Source organism: Epinephelus moara, chromosome 19, assembly GCF_006386435.1.
Source record: "Epinephelus moara isolate mb chromosome 19, YSFRI_EMoa_1.0, whole genome shotgun sequence".
Classification (NCBI taxonomy): domain Eukaryota; kingdom Metazoa; phylum Chordata; class Actinopteri; order Perciformes; family Serranidae; genus Epinephelus; species Epinephelus moara.
In genome coordinates this window covers 30,485,960-30,508,181 of record NC_065524.1, presented here as the reverse complement: position 1 = coordinate 30,508,181, position 22,222 = coordinate 30,485,960, and the positions used below count along the sequence as shown (strand labels likewise).

At 42.5% G+C, this 22,222-nt stretch overlaps 1 protein-coding gene across 1 annotated transcript in view; it reads left to right on the top strand.

Annotated features, from left to right (window-relative positions):
- LOC126407281 (melanopsin-A-like) overlaps positions 1–22,222 on the top strand; it is a 60,788-nt gene that overhangs the window by 25,232 nt on the left and 13,334 nt on the right. Inside the window, exon 3 of the mRNA XM_050072101.1 lies at positions 19,882–20,024. Within this exon, the coding sequence (XP_049928058.1) occupies positions 19,882–20,024 (143 nt within the window). The remainder of the gene's footprint in view (positions 1–19,881; positions 20,025–22,222) is intronic.

Genomic DNA, 22,222 nt, shown 5'->3' with positions numbered 1-22,222 from the left:
TAACCTAGTCCCCAATCTGCATGTCTTTGGACTGTGGGAGGAAGCCGGAGTGCCCGGAGAGAACCCACGCTGACACGGGGAGAACATGCAAACTCCGCACAGAAGGGCTCCCACACCCGGGATCGAACCGGCAACCCTCTTGCTGTGAGGCAAGAGTGCTAACCACCACACCACCGTGCCGCCCTATAATCCTTTTATTGTTTTACTTTATTTCGTGTTGGTGTCATGTGGTAATGCAGTAACAGTTTTTATAACCTTCCATGCTGATATGTTTATAAAGCACATCCCAAATTAGAGAGTTGGCCGACAAAAAATGTTTCACAAAATTAGATTTAGACAAGAACTGTTAAGCAAACAGACATGGTGAACAGGATGTTATGAATTTGGTTGTTTCTCATGTGAAAATGATTCAAATCTGATCTGTTGGTTCAGGGATGTATTTTGGAGTCCTGTGAAAGTTACATAACCGTGCCGATACTTTTGAATGTTAAGTAATGAGGCAGAGCACGGCCTGAGCCGTCTGTGGTTTGTTCTGACCTCGGAGCCACTGGTCCATAGAGGACGTGGGAACAAGTCATAAGTAAATTTTAAACCTCTCTTCACACTGGTAATCTGTAAATAATCCCCGCCTCTGGCCCCAAGCGTGTATCTTTGGAACACCAAAGGATCCTGGTGTCATAGAAGCTGCTGTGATTATTGTAAAGTCCTGATCTGTTGACTCGTCTCTGAGGAACGAAGTTCACGGATGGGTCAGCTCCAAAGGCCGGCTCATAATCCAGCTAACTGTGAACCTGTTTCTACAGGTTTGATCTTCATGTTCAGCATTTGTCTGTCGCCACACAGTAGTTTTATAACATCTTCTGTGGACAGCTGCTCCAGCTGAGAGGTCTGGGTCCAGATGTTTCCTGAAGCTCGATATCAGAAACAGTTCCAGTGACATTTAAACAGTAATTTTTTTCATGATTTTATGCTGATATTAGCATTCAGCTCACACTGGGGAACACTGAGTCTGCAGAGCTGAGTGTCCTAAAAAGGTCACCGTACAGAGACAAATGTCCACTGACAGCAGGACTTCATCCACTGTCCTCTGGAAATGTGTGGTGCTTTAAGTGTAATGATGTAGTGACTAGTGGAAGGGCTGGTTGGTGAAATACTGTAGCTGGAGAGATGGCTGCAAACATAGGAGCCGGGACTCACTAAAAACAGGGTTTCGCCTGTATGAGCATGTTTTTGCAGGACGTAGCAGTGCATGCTTTGACGGGCTCCGTGATGGTGCCATCTCAGCTCGTTCTTCATATTAATGTCCATACTTTAGATGATAACCTGTGTGCACCTTTGTAAGACAGCAGAACGAAATCCTGAATCATTGCGGTTGAAGACTCCCCTATCTGGGTAGGTTTTTGTTACAGATACTGATGTTTAAAATAACAATCTAGCTCATACCAATGCTTTTATATTGTTTTTTGTATTTTATATTGCTGTGAAAACATCAACAAATTTCTCCTTCAAATGACTGTATTTATTCATGTCACCAAAAAAACTACATTTTACAAGATTACATTGAACACATCATGAGAACGTTTTTTTTACCTTTGCCCAGTACTCATTTTTACTGGAGAGAGCTTGAATGCTTCATAATGTAACTCAATGCAACCCCCGTCAGTAGTCAGTATTGAACACTGGCTGCTAACAGCTGACGTTAACCAGCTCTCCCCCTGCTGATGTCAACATTAGGGATGTTCCTGGCGACTAATTTCCCTGTTGACTAAACGAAAATTTTAATTCAGACTAGTTGACTCAACACTCAGGAAACAAATTTCAAGTATTTGAAACATTGTCCCAAAAAATATTCTGTGCAATTAGAGACCTTTGAATCCTGTAATCACAATCTTCAACAACCATGTCGGATTTTAAATGCTGCTGAAGTACGAGACATTTTGCGCCGTGCGGTATGAATGTGAACACGACGGCAACTCAGTCAAAAGTTAACCATTAAAATAACATCTAGAATAAATAAACTGCCTCTGAAATGTGGGGCACATTGAACCTTGCAGATTATCTGACAGAAATCATAGCACTTTACTTTAATGTTAATAAAACATCTAAATTATAATTAAATTTCAGCTGAAATGAGAGGCATTTTGCTCCGTGCAGTATGAATGTAAACCTGCACATTATCTGGCAACAGCTCACTTAAAGTTAACAAATAATATAACATCTCAAAAAAAATGAATTGCTGCTGAATTCATTTTCCAGATCAAAGTCCTGCCAAACTGTGCTGGTTTTGAGAGAGGACATCTCTCCAATTTCCCACCTTGCTGTTTCTGATGATATTTAATATCATACAGTCAGGATTTCCAAATACCCTGGTATGCTGCAATACTGTTATACAAGCCTATTATAAGGGAAAGAATAGGGTGAGTCCCTTAATGCGTCGATAGTGAGTTTTCTTTGTCCTTTTGTCCAGAAGGCGTCCTAGGGAAGATCTCTGTTCATTCTAAACATCCTTGTTCCCAGGACGATGGGATGACGTTAGTCTCAAGCCCTGCTTCTACCATCTTTGAATGTCATCGTATTTGCTGACAGGCCGATGGCAGTCAGCAAGGGGAATATTGGCTGATGTTCCATTTATAAATCAGAGTGTCCTAAATCAACTTCAAACAGCTTGTACAGTTACAAACATCTCATCTGCACTTGGAGACAGTTTCTGTGCCTCGAGCACATAGAGATAATGTTCTTAATCTGTCTTAAAAAGCTGTGATTGGTTGCTTCACTAACAGAGTTCAACGCCAGACTATAGGTGTGGGATGTAACTCAGACACTAGTGGTGAGAATCTAAGAATAGCAAAGTTGTCTCTCCACTTTTCATCCAGCCAGCTGTTAAGTTTCCTGCTGAGTAATGAGTGTTAGAGCACCAGCACGACTACAGACTCGTAATCTTGTTTGACATGTTGATGACGTGAATTTAAAGTATTCCTGTGGCTCAGCGGGTTCAGACAGCAGAGCTCCACATCAGTCTATCTGAGGCAGAAGCCACGTGTAAATAAAGTGTTCTGTCTCGGTATGAGATCTGTCAGGTCGCTGCAGAGAAACCTGATAAGCTCAGTCTCGGGGGAAATTCATTTTAGTTCACTGGTACAAAAATGAATCATGTTTTCTGACAGACTGAGTGGATATTTCTGTGAAGTCGGGGAACAACACCTTGAACAAAATATGTAATATATGAAACCCCATTTCTTATTCCATTTGTATTGTTGGGGGTGAATCCATTTGTTGCGTGCAGAATTACAGTGAAATAATGGAGCCATGTAAAAGCACCTCTCTGGAAACTATGCATGCACATACTGGAGGTGATGTGGAAAATGAAAGCTGGAGCATGCACACGCATGATAAACTGTTTTATTCCAGTGTTGCTGCAGGAGCGTTATTATTATTTGAACCCCTGACTGAGACTCTAATTTTCCCAACTTGTAAAAATTAAAAAAGATTTTAATTTTTCCTGACATAACATGCTGCTCTGATTGATTGCTGCAAAGTGACCACATGATACTAATTAACATTTTAACAACGTTACCGACTACTAAATAGGCCTTATCACCTTATGCACCACTTATTAAAGTAAAATGGTTTCCATATATTAACAATAGTATGGTGATATATAGCAATTATAGGCCAGACCTAATTATAAGATAGGGATAAATATTGTAAATTATAGGTCTTTGATATGAACACAATAGACAAATACAGAGCCTAGCACAACAAACACAATAAGCGGACTGGCGTGGGAGTTAGTCACATTGTGATGAGCACAAATGAAACACTGGAGACAGAAGACCTTGCTGCCAACACTGTTTCCCAGGAATTATGTTTGCATGTTACTAAATTACTTTCTTAATTACATTCTTGTGGCAACATAATCGCTGCCTGGATGATATTCACAGACAAAGTTTCCTTCAAGTGATGAGAAGCTACATTTGTGTACTGCGTAGGCTTCAGAGGGAGGTGGTTAGGAGGGATAGCAGCTGTACAAAGTGTAGGACCTCCTTGACACCAGAACGTCAGGTGTGTGTTGAGACTCTTTTGTTAGGGTTAGGCAACATAAGCTCTTAAGGCCCCAGAGCCAGTCCGCTGCCTGATTCTTGTCCCTGCGGGTGGTGGGCTCACAGGGTCGGGATGAGAGTCATCTGAGGCCATTGTTCTCTGTCAGAAACCAGTGGATTGCCCCCTCTGGGTTGGGGGAGACTTACTGCCTCCATTGAGAGAGTTCAAGTATCTCGGGGTCTTGTTCAGGAGTGAGGTTTGGTGTGGCTTCTGCAGTGATGCAGGCGCTGCGCCGGACCGTTGTGGTGAAGAGCAAGCTGAGCTGGAAGGCAAAGCTTTTGATTTATGGGTCCATCTACGTCCCAACCCTCACCTATGATCATGAGCTCTGGGTAGTGACCGAAAGAAGAAGATCGCAAATACAAGCGGTGGAAATGAGTTTCCTCCGTGAGGTGGCTGGGCTCAGCCTTAGAGATAAGGTAAGGAGCTCGGACATCCGGAGGGAGGTCTTATTATTTGAGATCGTGGGACATATGAGCGGCAGGAAGATAAATCCCTCCATGGAGTCCAGACACTGGTGGAGGTGGTGGCAGCTGATGACGTGGTAGAAGAGGTGAAATGAGGCTGCATCTGAGGAGACTAGGTGGTGATGGGGAGGTGGAGGGTAGGCACAGCAGCATGAAAGCACCTCTCACAACAACTTCTTCTTCCTGAGTCTCCCTGTGCGATTTAATACAGAATATGAGTGTACAGACTAACAGATGATTTGTGACACTGGTGGTGATGGTGGCTGATGACTCTGAGGCTGCTGAGGCATACGAGGCTGATGAATTTGTAAAGAGTAGGTGGTGATGGGGAACTACAGCAGAGAAAGAACCATATCTAAAATAAGGAGCAGTAAGATGATAGGCTGACAGAGAAGGTGTGTCGCTGTGCTATTGGTTGATTGTGAATCAGCTGATGACTCAACTGACCAACCCAGACAATGACAGATAGTGAGTACATACGTACAAGGAGTGAATGGCAGGGTGAGACAGAAAACTTACAGCCTGGGCATGAAAGGTGCTGTCTTCCTGACTGAACTGCCAGAGCTTCATTTGTGAGGTTTCACCAGTGTGGATCAGGATCAACTGGCACGCGCTCTCAAGGACAAGGGGATTCATCATTATAAGAACGCAGTCGTGAACAATGCAACACTTTAAGAACACGTCATGAATCTGATGAAGACTTTTCTCCGGACCTTTCTTAAGAACACATTTAAGAAAAAGTTTGGGAAGATATCAGTGAATAAGGCCCAATGACTTAATATTTCAAAATAATGAGAGACAATTCAGTCATAAGTTTGAGAAAGTTTCTAATTATAAAGGCATAAACAGCTTCTTTTCATCACTAGTAGAAATTAAAGTCACATTAAACCTGTCAGATTTTTAAATTGGATTCATTTATAAAGCGTTTAAAGTAGAAACGAAACAAGCTGATTTCTGTTTGATAAAAATCTGCTTTAACAAACGACCTTGACTCGACCAATGAGCAGGTGGTTTAAAAGACAAATGAAGACAAATTTCTCTTTCTTCTTCTGGTGTTTTATAAAAGCATCAGTAAAAGGCTGGAGCTGTTTGATTCCACTCAGTGTTGGGGAAGTTATTGATCTGTGACGGGATCAAACACTGACCTGAATCAGGTCTGTGACGCCACACACACACACACACACACACACACACACACACACACACACACACACATAATGTGGATGGCTGTCATGTGATGCAGAAGTTCAGTCAGCTGTGGCGTGGGAAGCTTTCAGGGCTGTCTGATGAAAGAGGACACACACATGGGAGCGCCATCTAAATGCATGAGCACACACTCTTTTCTCTTTCTGTCTTTTTAAATTGACAGCAGCCGTGTTGCTCCTATTAGTAATTTTACCCTCGTTATCTCAAAGTCACAGCTGCTAATAATGTTTTTTTTTTCTTTTCAGCAATTTATTGAACGTGTCTTGTTCAGTTCATTTAGTTTTTGTCGATAAAATGTGAGAATCGAGCCGTGATAGAATGCAGAAATTTGTTCTGCAGCTCTCAATGTCAGTTTGAGGTTTTAAATTTAGTATTTTGTTTCTCTCTGTAGGACTTTGTCTAAATGTTCACATCCTGAACATTATTTTTTGGCAAAAGGACAAATATGCTTTTAGGGATCATTTTCATTTATTAATTTGATGTTATTGCTCTGTGGAGTCGATCCACCTAATGTAGTTGTGAGTGTGGAACCTTACAGTGAAGCTGTGTGGATATACACTTCTCAACCCCCAAAAAGAGAATGGTTTATCATGTGGTGTCCACAGACAGCTGCTCTCTCCTTATCCTTCCTGACTTATTCTTCTCTAGTTCTGTGTTCTGCTAGTGTCCTTGTCACTGCTGGTAGTATGAGGCGCTACCTGCAGCCCAATCAGGTTGCACAGGTAGCCCAGCTCCTCTAGGATGGCACAAGAAGGTTTGCTGTGTCTCCCAGCACAATCTCAAGAGCATGGAGGAGATACCAGGAGACTGGCCGTTACATGAGGATAGCTGGACAGGGTCGTAGAAGGGCATCAACCCAGCAGCAGGACCAATATCTGCTTCTTTGTGTGATGAGGAACAGGAGGAGCACTGCCAGAGCGCTACTAAATGACCTCCAGTAGACTACTGGTGTGCATGTTTCTGATCACACTGTCAGAAACAGACTCCATGAGGATGGCATGAGGGCCCTATGTCCTCTAGTGGGACCTGTGCTCACAGCCCAGCACCATGCACCCTGACTGGCATTCACCAGAGAACACCAGAATTGGCAGGTCCACCACTGGCTCCCCGTTCTCTCAGGTTCACACTGAGCATATGTGACAGGCGTGACAGAGTCTGGAGACGCCATGGTAAACGTTATGCTGCCTGCAACATCCTCCAGCATGACTGGTTTGGTGGTGGGTCAGTAATGGTCTGGGGAGGCATATCCATGGAGGGTCGCACAGACCTCCATGTCATAGCCAGCAGTACCCTGACTGCTGTTAGGAACCAGGATGAAATCCTCAGAGTGATTGTCAGACCTTACGCTGGTGCAGTGGGCCCTGGGTTCCTCCTGGTGCAGGACAGTGCCCGGCCTCATGTGGCCAGAGTGTGTAGGCAGTTCCTGGATGACGAAGGCATTGACGCCATTGACTGGCCCTCTCGTTCCCCTGACCTAAATCCAACTGGGGCGTTATGTATCGGTGCATCTGATGCTGCTGAGGACAGCCACAGACTATCCAGGCGCTCACTGATGCCCTGATCCAGGTCTGTGAGGAGAACCCCCAGGACACCATCTGCCGACTCATCAGGAGCATGCCCAGACATTGTCAGGAGTGCATACTGTATAGGCACGTGGGGGCCACACACACTACTGAGTCACATTATGAGTTGCTGTGATAAAATTCAGTTGGATCAGCCTGTGATTCTTTTCGGTGTGATTTTGAATCCAGCCCTCAGTAGTTTGATGATTTTGGTTTACACTGACCGTTGTTTCGTCATTTTGTTCTCAAGTTATACAATGAACATAAGTGAAGACTTTCAACTTAAGTAATTCGTTTATCAAGATCTGATGTGTGATTTTAGTGGTCCCTTCATTTTTTGAGCAGTGTGTTTGAGGTGCAACTACTCTGTAAACCCATTTTATTTGCACAAAATATATATGCAATAAGAAAATAACATTTAATCTGCAGGAAGTCTGGCTCTGAGCTCTCAAACTGCTCTTTGAATGAAGGTGAGGAGTAGCCTGAATATCCTTAGGACACACACACACACACACACACACACACACACACACACACACACACACATGATTTAAGCTGCATCAACCTTATGATTTAAATTTTCTCCACAGATTTTCCTCACAGTTTGACTTCGTCTGATCCTGTTGTAAAACATCAACTGTGTGTGCGTTCAAGTGGGACGTTTGTTTATGTGTGTTTGTATCTGGATTATGAAGGTGTGTATGTGGAGCACAGCAGACTGCCTGTGAGTCTGTGTGTGTTCTGTCTTTCTGATGACCATATGACTTTCAGACCTCAAGGCCCCTGGTTTCACGATGGTAACCTGGTGTTGAACTGGAGGTAAACGAGCGTTAGTGGCTCAGTGGGTGTAGACTGTGACTGTAAGCCTGCCAGTGGCCGACTGTTTTGGGAAACAACAACCTCCAAGCTAACAACCTACTCACTGAAATTAGCAGATTTTGACGAAGGTGTGGATGTTATTTGGCCGTAAACCGGAGGTTAAGTTGTGGTTAACTGGAATTTAAGGGCAATAAACTGGAGGTAAACTGGAGTTAAACTGGAATTTAAGTGGCAGTAAACTGGAGGTAAACTGGAATTTAAGTGGCGGTATACTGGATGTGAACTGGAGATGTTTTTTTGCCAAGTGTTGATTTGGGGGTGAAAAGGTGGTAAACTGGCAGTTAACCGGTTTTCTCTTGCTCTGAAGTTCTGTCTGTGTTTCCCACAAACAAAGTCAGGGAAAAAGGTGACACTCCAGAGAACAAAGACAGAAGAACAGTCACCTCACATGTCAATCTGTTGTGTAAATTTCATCTGCAATCAACAGACTAACGAAGTCTTCATCACAGCATGTGGTGATCAGCAGTGAGCTCTGTTTTTCAAGGATTAAGTGTTTACCAATCAAAAGGAGACAGTTACCCCTGCAGGCAGATCATACACACACACACACACACACACACACACACACACACACACACACACAGAATCAATAAACTAAACTAAACTAAACTAAAAACTTTAAATAAAAATGAAACTATTTAAAACAATAAAGATACATAAGTAATTATCAACAGATAGATGATGTTACTTCCCTGCCTCCTCCTCCTCCTCCTCCTCCTCCTCCTCCTCCTCCTCCTCCCCCCTGCATCTTACTGAGGGCTGATGAAAACTGGAATTGACATATCATGCTGCATCGCTCTTATTCCTCCCATCACACTGCTGTCGCCTCAGTCGCATTATCTCTGCTGTTGGTCGCATAACCGACATTACAGCAGAGCTGCAGAGACACCAACAAAAAAACAAACAGCTACACGAACAGGAACAAACAAACATGCTGTGTGAATTATTCAGGACATTATATAGGAGGGTAACTTCCTGTATCAGACACAATATTGTACCTACAAATCAGTGGAGTAGATGAAAAATGTGACACTGAGGGCTGCCAGTAGTTATTCTTCTGACGGTTGCTTGCTTCTCTCCACTGGACTTATTTATCTGTCACCACTCTCTCTGCAGGCCTTGCATTTGGCACTGCAACTGCATGTGGGGCCTGAGCTGTCCTCTGTCTCTTTCTTCTCACTGTCTCTCTCTCTCTCTGTCTGTGTGTGGTCCACACCCTCCTCCTCGTCATCATCGTCCTCCTGAATATTACTGGCTGAATGTGAGCTGTCTGAGTTATGAAAGGATACTGTGCCACCCGTTCCTGCCTTGTCATGGATGTGTCCCGCTGCCACATTTTCTTCATTGTTTCTTGGTCAAACATCTCTAAAGGCTTCTGATGGAATGCGAAAAACGCAAAAAGTTGCACCTGTTCCGAAAACTTTAATGACGGGCTAAAGTTTTGGAGTCAGTGTGCAAACGTGATTGACACAATGTTAGGCTGTATTTAATTTTAGAAGTGTGACAATTTTGTATGAAAAAAAGTGACTCAGTGTGCAAAGGCCTTCATTTTCACGTTATCTTCACTTTGTTTCCACCATGGCTTCTCTGTTGTTCACTGACTTTACTTGGTGTGGTGTGGCTGTGTGTGTAGATGTGCGCGTATGTGGAGGAAGTCAGCCAACTTAAACTAAAAAGTTTAAAAGTACTAATAAAAGAACCTATAATGTCAGAGCTTATCAAAACTACGGTCTTTGATAATTTAGCCCTGGGGCTTGTTTAATACCGAGTTTAGGTACCCATCCCTATCCCTGTCAAGAGGTCTTTAAGTAAGTGTCTTTAATCAATCAATCAATCAATCAATCAATCAATCAATCAATCAGACTTTATTTATATAGCACTTTTCATACAAACAGAATGCAACACAAAGTGCTTTACACAATAAAGACAACAAGTTTCTCTCTCTGAGCTTCAGAACCAATACCTAAGACCTCGGTTTTGTCCTGGTTGAGTTGAAGAGAGTTTTCTGCCATCCAGGACTTGATATCTAAAATACAGTTAAAAAGGGCATCAATTGGCCCTGAGTCATCAGGAGACACGGCAATGTACAGCTGTGTATCATCAGCATAACTGGAAACTTGTGCAGTGCCTCCTGATGGAGTTTCCAAGTGGTAGCATGTAAAGATTAAAAAGTGCTGGACCTAAAATTGAACCTTGGGGGACCCCACAATCCATTTTATATCTTTTGGATGAACATTTATCATTCATTGTTCCATAAAACTGAGGAAGATAAAATTTAAACCAGTTAAAAACAGTACCAGAGAGGCCAACCAGATTTTGAAGTCTAGATAAAAGAATTGAGTGGAATTGAGTGGTTGGTTAAATCAACAGAGCCACCAAACGTGTTGATAGAGAAGCATAATTCAGCTTTTACTCTACCTCTATGTAGACTGCCCTACCTTGTCTAAGAGTTAACCAGAACCTTTCAGGTCATCAGTGGGTTTTTTGAGGGATGGATTCATCATCCAGATACTTGATGAACAAATCCTTCATTTGTTTGTTATAATCTGTTAGGTTTAGTCAAAGAGCAGAAAACAGAGAGGCTCTGTCCTCCCTCAGCTGAAGCATTAAGGCTGCGTTCACACTACAAGCAGATGTGGCCTGAATCTGAATCTTCTGTTTTCAAGTGACAAAGTAGTGAAGACACAGAAATTCGATTTCCTGAGCCATTTTATATGTGGTCCTAAATCCAATACTTGTCCGATCACTGGCTATGCGACCGCAAACCTTGACTTTGACAAGCACAGCTTCAGTCTTGGATGTTCTCATGACATTCAGATGACTTCATGAGCAGAGGGTGACCGTACAAACATCAAGAGAGCGACTATAATGAGTAAAATAATACTCACAGAGGAGATAAGGAGGGATGATGCACATGGAACTTTAATTACATTCACACACGACTGTAATTACAGTAAGAGAGTAATCTGGGTCAGCTGCATATAGAAATGGTACACGGTGTCATTGTGTTACATAATTAAAGTATTCATGGATTTCTGCCAACATGGACCCACTTATATCCAGTTCAGGGAAGATTCTGCTGTAAATAAAGCTGCGTTCATGAGACTTTGACGCGAGTCAAACTGACTCATGTTATCATAACAGATGACACTGTTCACTGACATGTAGCTAATGCATAGATCATTTCATTAGTCAAAAGCAGTGGTGGAAGAAGCATTCAGATTATTTACCTTAGTAAAGGCAATAAAACCACATTGTGAAAATACTAATAATACTAATAAAAGTAAAGGTCCTGCATTCAGACCTTACTTCAGTAAAAATATGTAAGCGTTATCATCAAAATCTACTAATCTAATACTCAAAGTAGAAGTATTAATCGCGATCATCATCATTTTTCAATTGTTTTCAATGTAGAGCGAGCGTATGCTAAAGACAAAGCGTTGCACCCATTGTCATTTTCCGGTTGGTGGGCTAGTTAGTTACATTCCACCACTGCATGTATGTCTACAAAAAGTATGCCTCACACTTGAGAAGCTTGAACCATCAAATGTTTGTGATTTTTGCTTTAAAAACTGGACTTAAACGATAGTTTGATGATTGATTTTCTGTCAGTCGAATAATTGTTGCAGCTCTAGTGTCAACATTTAAATGAAATCAAAGTCTTGCACTATTAATGTGTTCTTTATTCTTCATTAGATTCCCAAACTTGGGAAAACCATTAATATAAATAAGAAATAATAAGGGTCCCAAACGGATCCTTGTGGTACACCAAATTGTACAAACTGCTGGATCGGCACATCCAGACTACCACACATCCATCACTTGCTTTGTCAGCATGAAGCATCAGGTGTTTTGTCACTGATTAAGGGTTCATCAGGAGCAGTTCTTGAAGTTTTCAGTTCGTAGATACTAAAGAACTAATTCAATACTGGCTCCTTAACGTCTATCAGTATCTTACACCCTGTTCTGAGTAAAATTGGTTTTGTTTTAGTTTAATATTTACTAAAATAATAATTCATTTGATATTAATTCATATGAAAACCTCCCTGTGCCTTTCACTGTAACTCGTTTCCATAATGTGACCAAATATTAATGATGAACACTTGCAATAATTGCACATGTAGGCACTCGTTAAATTTTCACATGGGACTGTTGGATGTGATGAAAATGGGGGTAATGAGAAAAGTGACCTTTCAGTAAAGTCACAGAGATAATTTACATGTGAAGCTGAACAGCTTCCAGTTCTCATTAGTCTGTAATTATCTCACGTTAACGTCCTGCTGAGACCGACAGCAGACAGTAACATGAAAACACTGGATTTATAGACCAGTTTCAGGAACATCACACACATTTAGATTAACTCTAGAAGCTCAGTGGGGAAAGTGTCTCTGTCTTTATGTAAGTTTGATTTCAGAAGTTTAAGGGGAGATAAAACTCATCAGAAAAGAGAAAGTGTGTACATGATAAAAGAATTAAATAACAAACATTATCTACTCTAATAAATAATAGAGGTGCTTAGTTAGTGCTTAAAATCACATTTAGTTTTTGGTTGTTAGAGATCTAGTATTTGAATAAATGCAAAAAATATTGTATGTGTATCCTCACTAAAAAGAGCACTGTCCTTTCCTTTTCTAACATATTTTATATTTAATATCTGATTGATTTTCAGTTCTAGCATCTTTAGGAGACTTTGTTAAATTGATTGAATTGGTGTATTTGTTAGTTGTGTAGTTTGCTACCCGTAAAACGTGCAGAAGTTTGTGTGATTTAGATGCAGACATCTTGATCTGTCTGTTCCGCAGGGAAGTTCAGTTTTATATCATAACTCAGCCACATGTAAAATGCTACTTAGTAAAATCAGAATAAGATCACTACAGTGACTACATCTGTGCCACATCGTTAATTATTTGGATAGATGGATGGATGGATGGATGGATGGATGGATGGATGGACAGATAAAAAACAAATGGAGGTAACTACCGTGATGTCACCTGTTGATTTCTGGAAGCCTCGACTTTGTTCATGGTATGACCAGAAACTGACCGTCAAACACCAGCAGGTCTGAAATCACAAATTCAACCCAATTCTAAAATTAGTCTGTGGGAAACATTTCAGGGAGTCTGCATGGCCTGAGACGTCTCAGATGGGCATGTCAGCATCTTGATCACCTCCACTTTTCTCACTTCTGTTTTTCGACAGCTGGACAGTAAGAGGTTTGTGTTCACTGAGATTTTAGCGAGTGAATCAAATTAAAACTGTATACGTGTTCCTGGTTATTGCCAAAATTGTTTCATGGACTTCATTGACTTCTGATGCTGAGGTCGGTTGAAGTTTGATGACACAAAACGCATCATCAATGACACAAAACAGTGCTAAAACGTCCTTAAATGTGACTGTAGCTCGAGAATTCTTCTTTGGAGATACTGCAGGACTTGAAAGTGACATCACAGACCAGAAAATTAAATAAAAAATGTAGTGCCAGCAGCCTAAAGACTCATTAGCTCTGTGTTACATTTAGTTACCAAGGAGCAGCGGAGAGAGGAGTAACATGCAGAAAGCATCAGGGATGTAGAATTGGCTGCTCCTCCCTGAGTCAAAGGCAGCGTTGGTGGGCGAAGCTGAAAGGCTGAATCCTTTGTGACAGGCCACGCTGCTCTCGTCGTGCCAGAGATAATGTGGTGTTGACAGATCTGTGACCTTGCAGCAGAAAACCAAATGAAAACACTCGATGCTGACGAGTTGCAAGACATTCAGATAATGAAGGCTGGCTCAGCAGAGGGCCACAGACTGTAGGAACAACATGATTCATGTGTAAATATTCAGATGTTTTTAATGGATGCGACTTGATGTGTCGTCCTCTTGCAGTGACAGTGTCATGCTGCACATTTCAGTAATCCTCCTGCAAGTCTATGTCCCACTTTTGTCTCTACTGTAACAGACAATAGATTAAATTTTGGATTTATTCATCAGATATAAAAGAAGAAGCTGATGTAATCCAACATCTCAGAGGAGACGTAAATTCACTCTGTTTTTGGTCCCTACCACCTCCTCAGGGAAATATCTGTCTCTTTAGCAGCTAAATGCTCCTCTGTGTTCACAGTTAGTCTCGTACTGTGTCTGTCTGCTGTTTGTGTAGTGTACAGTAGCTTTTTACAGCTTTTTCCTCTGAAACAACGCAGTGAGAGTGAACCAGAGTAGTAAAGTCATGGACCCCAAGATAAACAATGATCTGAAACTCACTATAAAAGTCAGAAATCCAAAGGGAGCTGCCATTATGTCTGATCATTCTTTACCAGAGGCACCTTCAGACCAGAAAACTAGTCTGTAAGGCCTCTTGTCCACCAAAGCAACACATTCTCACTCTGACCTCGTCACATATCCACGCTGGTCATGGACTTTCCACGTCCCCATCTGACATGCAAGGTACCCTGGATGTGTTGGTTGTTGACTTTCTGGGACACCGTGTCAAGTTCTGTCTGGTACATGCATTGTCTTCTTTCAAAATACACTTCTGTTTTCACAGGAAATTTATCATTTACATACTGTCTCTTTCAAAATAAATGCACTATGTCGTTGATGTTTTCTTGCCCCCAACAACTAATGGACGTGGTTGGGTTTAGGAAAAAAGAACAGGGTTTGGCTTTGTAATGTTAAGGGAAGTAAAATTCGATGTTTGTTGGATCCATCCACCACCCCTCCCGCCAGCTCTACTCAGACTTTTGTCACCTTAACTTGAGTTCGTGTCCCGCCGCATTTTCCCCTGACGCCACTGAGCCCCATTAAACTATAATGGCGACCGGCCGCGTATCATGCCAATGTTAAAGGACGGCTGTTTTGTCAGTGTCTGATGCTGGAGGTCACTGCCCAAGCACTGGTTTTCGACAACTTTGGTGTGACACCGGGTTGACCAAAGCATTGATGGTGCAGCTGGGATCGCTTGAGAGGTGCTGAGATGCTTTGGTTCCATGTGGTTGCCATGATATGGAATATCCATGGTAAAGTAAACATGTCGGCACAAGGTAGAGGGCCTGCTCTAAATGAAGGGAAGGCTGAAGCACACAGGGAAAGAGGACGGACGTGCCAGTCTGTGTGGGTTCATGAACAGAAACATATATTAATACATGTACGGTATAATAACAGATTTCTCCATTACTGTTGCTCCATACGTGTACATGTAAGATGTGATGGTTGGTCTTCGTGGTATTTGTCCTTCCTCCACTTACTGTGATTCAACGGCTGGGTAAAAAGTGATATCAGTCACTATATCAGTCAAAATAATGGCAATATGATTTTTATACCTATGTCCCTTTCTTGAGGAATTTTTTCATACTGGGCACAAGCGTTCACTTGGACTCAACAATGAACTGATTAGATTTTAGTGGTCAGAGGTCAAGGTCAATGTGACCCTGCGTCCGTCTCACTCTTGTGAAAGTGATGTCTCAAGAAGGCCTTGAGTTAATTTCCCCAAATTTGGCACAAACGTCCACTTTGAGTCAGGGATGAACTGAGTAGAATTTGGTTGTCAAAGGTCACTGTAACCTTACAAAACAGGTTTTTGGCCATTGCTCAAGAATTCATACACTAATTATGATAAAATATACCACAAATGTCAAATAGGTAAAATTACGACATTTATTATCCAAAAAGTCAAAGGTCAGCTTCACTGTGACATCATCATGTTCTGCAGAAACACTTTTCTGGCATTACTCAACGTCATAACTCAGAGATGACAATGACATCTGGTCGCATACTGAATTGGTGACACTGTGTTTGGGTGTTCATCTTGAAACTGTGCTCATCGTGTAGATCTGTGCTGCTCGGGGAAAGATGTGCGTGAGGCATCCACAGACATGGATGTAAACTGCAAACTGTAACTTGACTGTTTCGCAGAGGCATATAACCCGGAGGCACTAATTCTAATTTTGCATATAGTGCAGCCCTACTTGATGCTCTGAAGTACAAAACATTATGTTCTCTGTTCTGGGCCACAGCTCCTGATCAGGACACGAACTGTAAGAACAGAAATCTGGGGTTTTAAAGTACTCTTTGAAGATGTTGAAAGGGTTAGCGTTCAAGCTAAAACTAAGTGAAATCAGGGGTCAGGAGGTTAAAATAACAAAGTGCAACTGCATTATTTTCTAAACAGTTTACGCTGAATCAAAGAGATGTGAGAGTTTTGGTTTAGTGAAGCTGCTGATTGTCACTGTGAGGCTGCAGTCAGTCAGATGGATGTGTGTCCTTGAGCCGACATGTTTGTTTGTTTGTTTCCTGCTGTCATAACATGTCTGACTCCATCACTGTCGCCGCGTCCTTCACAGCCTCTTCTTCTTTCGTTAATGCTGAATGTTCGTTCTCAGCTGTGAGCACAAATAAAAAAAACTTCATGCACATTTAAACTGAAACACACTGAATGTGACTTCTGGTTTTATGGGTCACTGCATCAACATCATGCTCCAGTGTGCTCCTATCTGATTGGCTGGGTGGTGTGTGTGTGTGAGTGTGACACTGTTTTAGTGGTCTGGCTCCAGTTTAATTGCATGTCTCACTGTAACCATGACAACATGCTTAAACTGCAGCAATCCTAGAAACATTTACGCTGACGTGACGTGATTTCATGTGGACTTGTTAGTAAAAGTATTTGGAAATCTCATATTTTCACATATGGGAAGTGATCGTACACGGCCAAAAGTATGTGGACACCTTCCCTCCTTATATGATGGTTGCTTTCTTTGCATGTCATCTACAGTTGTTGTCTTCACAGCCCAGCAGCAGCAGCAGCAGCAGCTCAGAACAGATCTGATTACCCTACTAATCAAGCGTTAAGTCTTATATAAACGTGTGTCAGGTTGTGTCCAGAATTGATGTTGAGATAATTGCAGGTAACGAGTCGGTCCTGATGCTGGGCTGTGCAGCTGGGTGGGTTTGTGAAAGTGGAAACATGCAGGACTCTGCAGAATTTATTGAAACATTTTCAGTAACATTTTATCGTTGTTTGAGGTGAAAACTGTTTTTTGTCTTTAAATATCACACTGGAATCTCTCCGTGGATAATATGGTATGGGAAAAGGTCGTGCATCAATCATTATGTAACACCTGAGAGTATAAAGGAAGAATCCTTAGAAAGCTTTCATAGATTTTTACTCTGCTAACATATTGATCTATATCAGGGTTTTCCTGCATGGAGGATTACAAGGTGACTGCTTCTGTCAAATATCACCCCACCAGCTCTCGACAAAACTCTGACAGATGTCATCATGAAAAACACTTTACTAAGAAGCGTTACACTCTGTGGATTTATGTCATTTTTAAGTGCAGTCGGTGGTGATGTATCATAATCAGCACAGTGTATCAGCAAAATTACTGACAAAACTGTCAAAGAGGAAGAAAAGAATCTGTTCTTGGCCGTACAACAGGAAAGTGGGTACCTGTCCTGTAATGCAGAAGAAAGCCAGCAAGGTCATTATTAGTATCTTTGTTCCTGACGTTCAATGTTGTAATGCAGTTTTATGTCATCAGCTGGCACGCACAATGAATTTATGTTAATTATGTGAATAATTTATGTTTAGGCACACGACAATTTTGATGAGTGCTGCTTGATAGAATTGACGTATGTTTGATAGAAAAACGTGTCACACAACACTTTTCTTTCATGTCGCGCAGCTTGAGAATTTTGTTATATTGTGGACAACATCATATTTTGTGTGATTGGTGGCATTGCTATTGTTACAGTGTTAGATAAACACTGACCTCCGTCTCTGACCACAGAAGCAGCCGTCTGTCCTGACGAGCTGAGAGGACAGAGGCAGCTCAAACTGCCATCACCAGGCTGACTGACAGCAGACTGTCACTGTACAAAAATAGTCTTTGTGTCAGCTCCACAGGAGGAAATCATCAGTGTTTGTGTGTATTGATTGCCCTCCAAGAATCGCCACTTTAATGTTGTGGAGGGGTTTGCGTGTCCCTGTGATCCTGGGAGCTGCGTTGTCCGGGGCTAATAGCCCCTGGTAGGGTGGTCCCAGAGGAGGGGCCAGACTAAGAGTGGTTCAAGAAGTGCACGATGAAACGGCACATTCTGAGACAGTGTAGCTCACCCGGTATGAGCCAGCCAGTGAGTGTCTGGCGGCCAGGCCTTGGAGTATATAGCCTGGTCGAGCTCAGCCAGAATGAATAACATGGAGCCGCCACCCTGTGGGCCCACCACCTGCAGGGACTGGCATCAGGGCCAGGTGCAGGTGGTGTTGCAGACTGGCTCCGGGGACATGGACCTTGGCGCCTCCCATTGGAGGCAGAGCCAGAACACCCTGAGAGACTACATATCTCATCTAGCCTTTGAACACCTCGGGGTCCCCCAGGAGGAGCTGGAAAGCGTTGCTCTGCCTGCTGCCCCCGCGACCTGGCTTCGGATAAGTGGTTGAAAATTATTATTTCTCAGCCCACGGTTGCGAGTGAGGGGAATCTGCTGCCCACAGACACACTGGGTGCTGATTAATTAATAAATATATGGTAATAAATCAAAAACACAGTGGGATAGTTGTGTGATTTAAACAGCTGTCTCTGCAGGTGACTCTTTACTGAACAGCAACAGAAACAGACTCAGACTGTAAGAACATGTAGGGTCTCTGGTTACAGAAGCATTCATTCAAAACGTCAAAGTAAGTAATAAACATTTCCCCCTGAGATGTGGTGAAGCACAAAGCAGCAGAAAATGAAAATATGTCAAAACTGTACTGAAGTACTTGAGTAAATGTACTTAGTTACATTCCACCACTGCTGTGCAGGAAGTTTACTGGTATGTGGGGACATGTGGAGTGGGAGTCCTCTGGTATGCCAGGGTCTGATGAACTTTAAGATGTTTTTATTAAAACTCCAGTGAAGTTCTCAGTCAAGTTAATCAGGCTGCTGCTCTGAATGACCTCCAGCTCTGATGAGCTGTGCCTGATATTTCTGCTGGCGGTGGAGTAATTTATGCCGTTAACGTGGCAACGGGGAGTCGGGATGAAGAGATCTGAGACACGATGGAGAGATGGAGCCAAGAGTTAATTAGAAACAGTGATGCTCAGGACTTGTGGAGATATTAGTCTTTTCAAAAGGAATTAAGGCTGGTAGCTGGTGATTAGGGAGGTTTAAGGATGTGACGGATTTTAACTGTGTGGAACGATAATGTCATTGATATGAAGGACTTTTTAATCTCTCCTCATACTTTCATGTCACCTCAGCAAATTCCTTAAAACAATGATCGGCCTCGCAGGCGGAAGGTTCGGTTCTTCCTCTGGAAGACACAAAAGAGAAAAGTGACTGAACTGCTGATAATTCATTACATAACTCCAGATTACACTCCCACATGTCGTGTGTGTCATGGTGGTTTACCTTCTCTCAGGTCTCAGAGATACATGTGGATCCTTGAGGTTTTATCGTGGAGGAATTTTTGATAAATATCATAATCAGATTTATTGCCAAGTAGATTTTCATAGACAAGGTATTTGCCTTACACTGATTCCTAACTGGACACCAGGGTCGGCCAGTGGCACAGGCAGTATAGGCGGATGCTAAGGCTATAAACAAAAAATCGAAATGTTTGTCTTTTACTATTTTTGAGTGAGGTGATGAGAAAGATACGGGTGCATCTGTCACATCTCCACATTTATAATTTCCTGTTTGGTCCTTCAGGTGGCGATGGCGCCCGAGGTCCCGCACCCCTATCCCACGGTGGACGTGCCTGATCACGCCCACTACACCATCGGCTCCGTCATCCTCGCCATCGGCATCACCGGCATGGTCGGCAACTTCCTGGTTATATACGCCTTCAGCAGGTAGGACAACTTCCCGTGCCCAAATATGGTTTGATCCGTACGCTGCATCAAGGTGACAACAGAAAGTCAGAAACATACTGAAACACACGTGAAACGGAATTTTAATTCTTAATATTTCACGCCTTTTGCAAAAACATAGTCAGACAACTCACGTTGTAAATGGTAGGGCCTGGTAGGGTGGTGCTGAAAGAGTGAGCAGCAGTACTGATTCAGGGCAGCAGCGGCATTGACAATGCAAAGGGAGCGCTGGGAAGATTTTGCAGCTTAAATAGACGGCCAGATTGAGAGGGTGTGTTTTGTACAACGACATATGGAGAGTGATGTATGACGTGTGTATGAATCAGTGCAGCTCGAGTTGGCTGCCTGAACTATCTCACAGCCGTCACTCCATTTTGAAAACGTAAGACAGCTCTGGCTTTAGCTGCATGGCCTGTGCTCTTGATGCATTAAAATCTAAAAAGGCGCAGTAAATTTACCTTCAATGCGCCCAGGAATTTATAATTGCGTACTCTATAATTTTCTCCAATACTACATTGTGAGCAAATCTGAATTGAAACAGTGGCGTTGTGTGTTCAAAAGTATTTCTCACGTAACAGAAACCACTGAGAGTGAAAGGTGTGATGTTGATGTTATTATGTAACCATCGGTTATGTGTTGGTGTTTTTGTTCTGGTGCTTTGCACAGATCTGACACCTGCTTGCATGCCATCATCCCCCAGCTTTCTGAAGGCCATCATTTCATTGTAAAGGCAGCAGGGCAACATGAAAGTCCTTGGGGACTGCCAGTCGGCAATAACTGTGTATTTATAGGTTCATAAAATGTACCTGAATTCAGCAATATGTAAGATATTACCACAGACTTTCCTGTAATGTTATAACACAACGCTGTGACAGCAGATGCTGTCTTCACTCTTGTCGATGACAACAGTGCTTTACTGTCCAGGAGACACACCTTGGTTTTTCTCTGACACTGCTACATTGTAGGCCTGGGCGGTAGCTATTTTTTTATACCATCATTGCTTCCTTGAATTTCACCAGGGTATATGATATATGACGGTATTTGCGTGTGGTGTTATCTCTTCCCGTTCCTGTATGAGGATAATAGAGAGATGAGCATCTGTATTTTTGGCGGTATTGTAAATCATACCGTTTGGATTTCTACATATGCCAGGAACCACCCAAGCCTTACACACTGTGACAACGTGATTGTGCCACTGATAGATATTGTAGTGACTCATATTGACGATGACCCGATGATGTTTTACTGTCCAGGGGATGTGTCATGTTGATAAAATATTTCCACTGGCGGTGGAACTGACTGTAAATATCATATACGTTGTGCAAGACAAGATCCTGTTTTGTTCATAATCTCAACAAGCAGAAGGAAGAGAATACACAAATTTCTCAAAATGTTGAACCACCACATATATACAGTAGAATTTTAATGTTTTAGGATCTATCCATCCATTTTCATCCACTTATCCGGGGGCAGGTCGCGGGGGCAGCAGGCCGAGCAAAGGGATTACTGGGGACTCACTCAAATGACCACCTGCGGGTCACTAGATCGAAAATCTTTCAACGTCATCGTTAAACTACAACATCAAAGCTCAATTTAACAATAAATGTGATTCATGTAGAGCAGAGAGTTACGTGCACAGCTCAGATTTTACCTTCCTACCATGCATATGCACGTGGTGTTACGAATCCTGTGATGAAGGTGAAAGTGTACATATGTATAAACATTATAAACAGCTGGAGAGGTGGAACCTTTAGAAACAAAAGTAACTCCGATAGACATGTACCGTAGATCTGTTTAATGTTTCCACTGCAGACAGTACTCTAAAGCCCAGTTCAGACCAGAGATTCATGACGAGACGAGTTTAAACATGCAACTACTCGCAATGCGGCGTTCTGCAACTTTCTAAAAACCTGCTGGCTCTCGCTGTATTTCCTCTTCACCAGTGATGCAGAGGGAAGTTTGCACCTCGTTTATCCCCAGCATTTTCTGAACAAAATAACAGTGGTTACATAAGCTTCAAAATCAGGCTCAACTCAGCCCTGAGCAGAGTGACCGTCCTCTATTGACCAGGCAACGGACTGCAGTGTTCACAGCTCCACCTTTTAGCACATTATCACTAAGCTGGGTACCTCAACAGAGGGGTGGCGAAAAACGGAGGCAGTTTTATCGGTACCATCTAC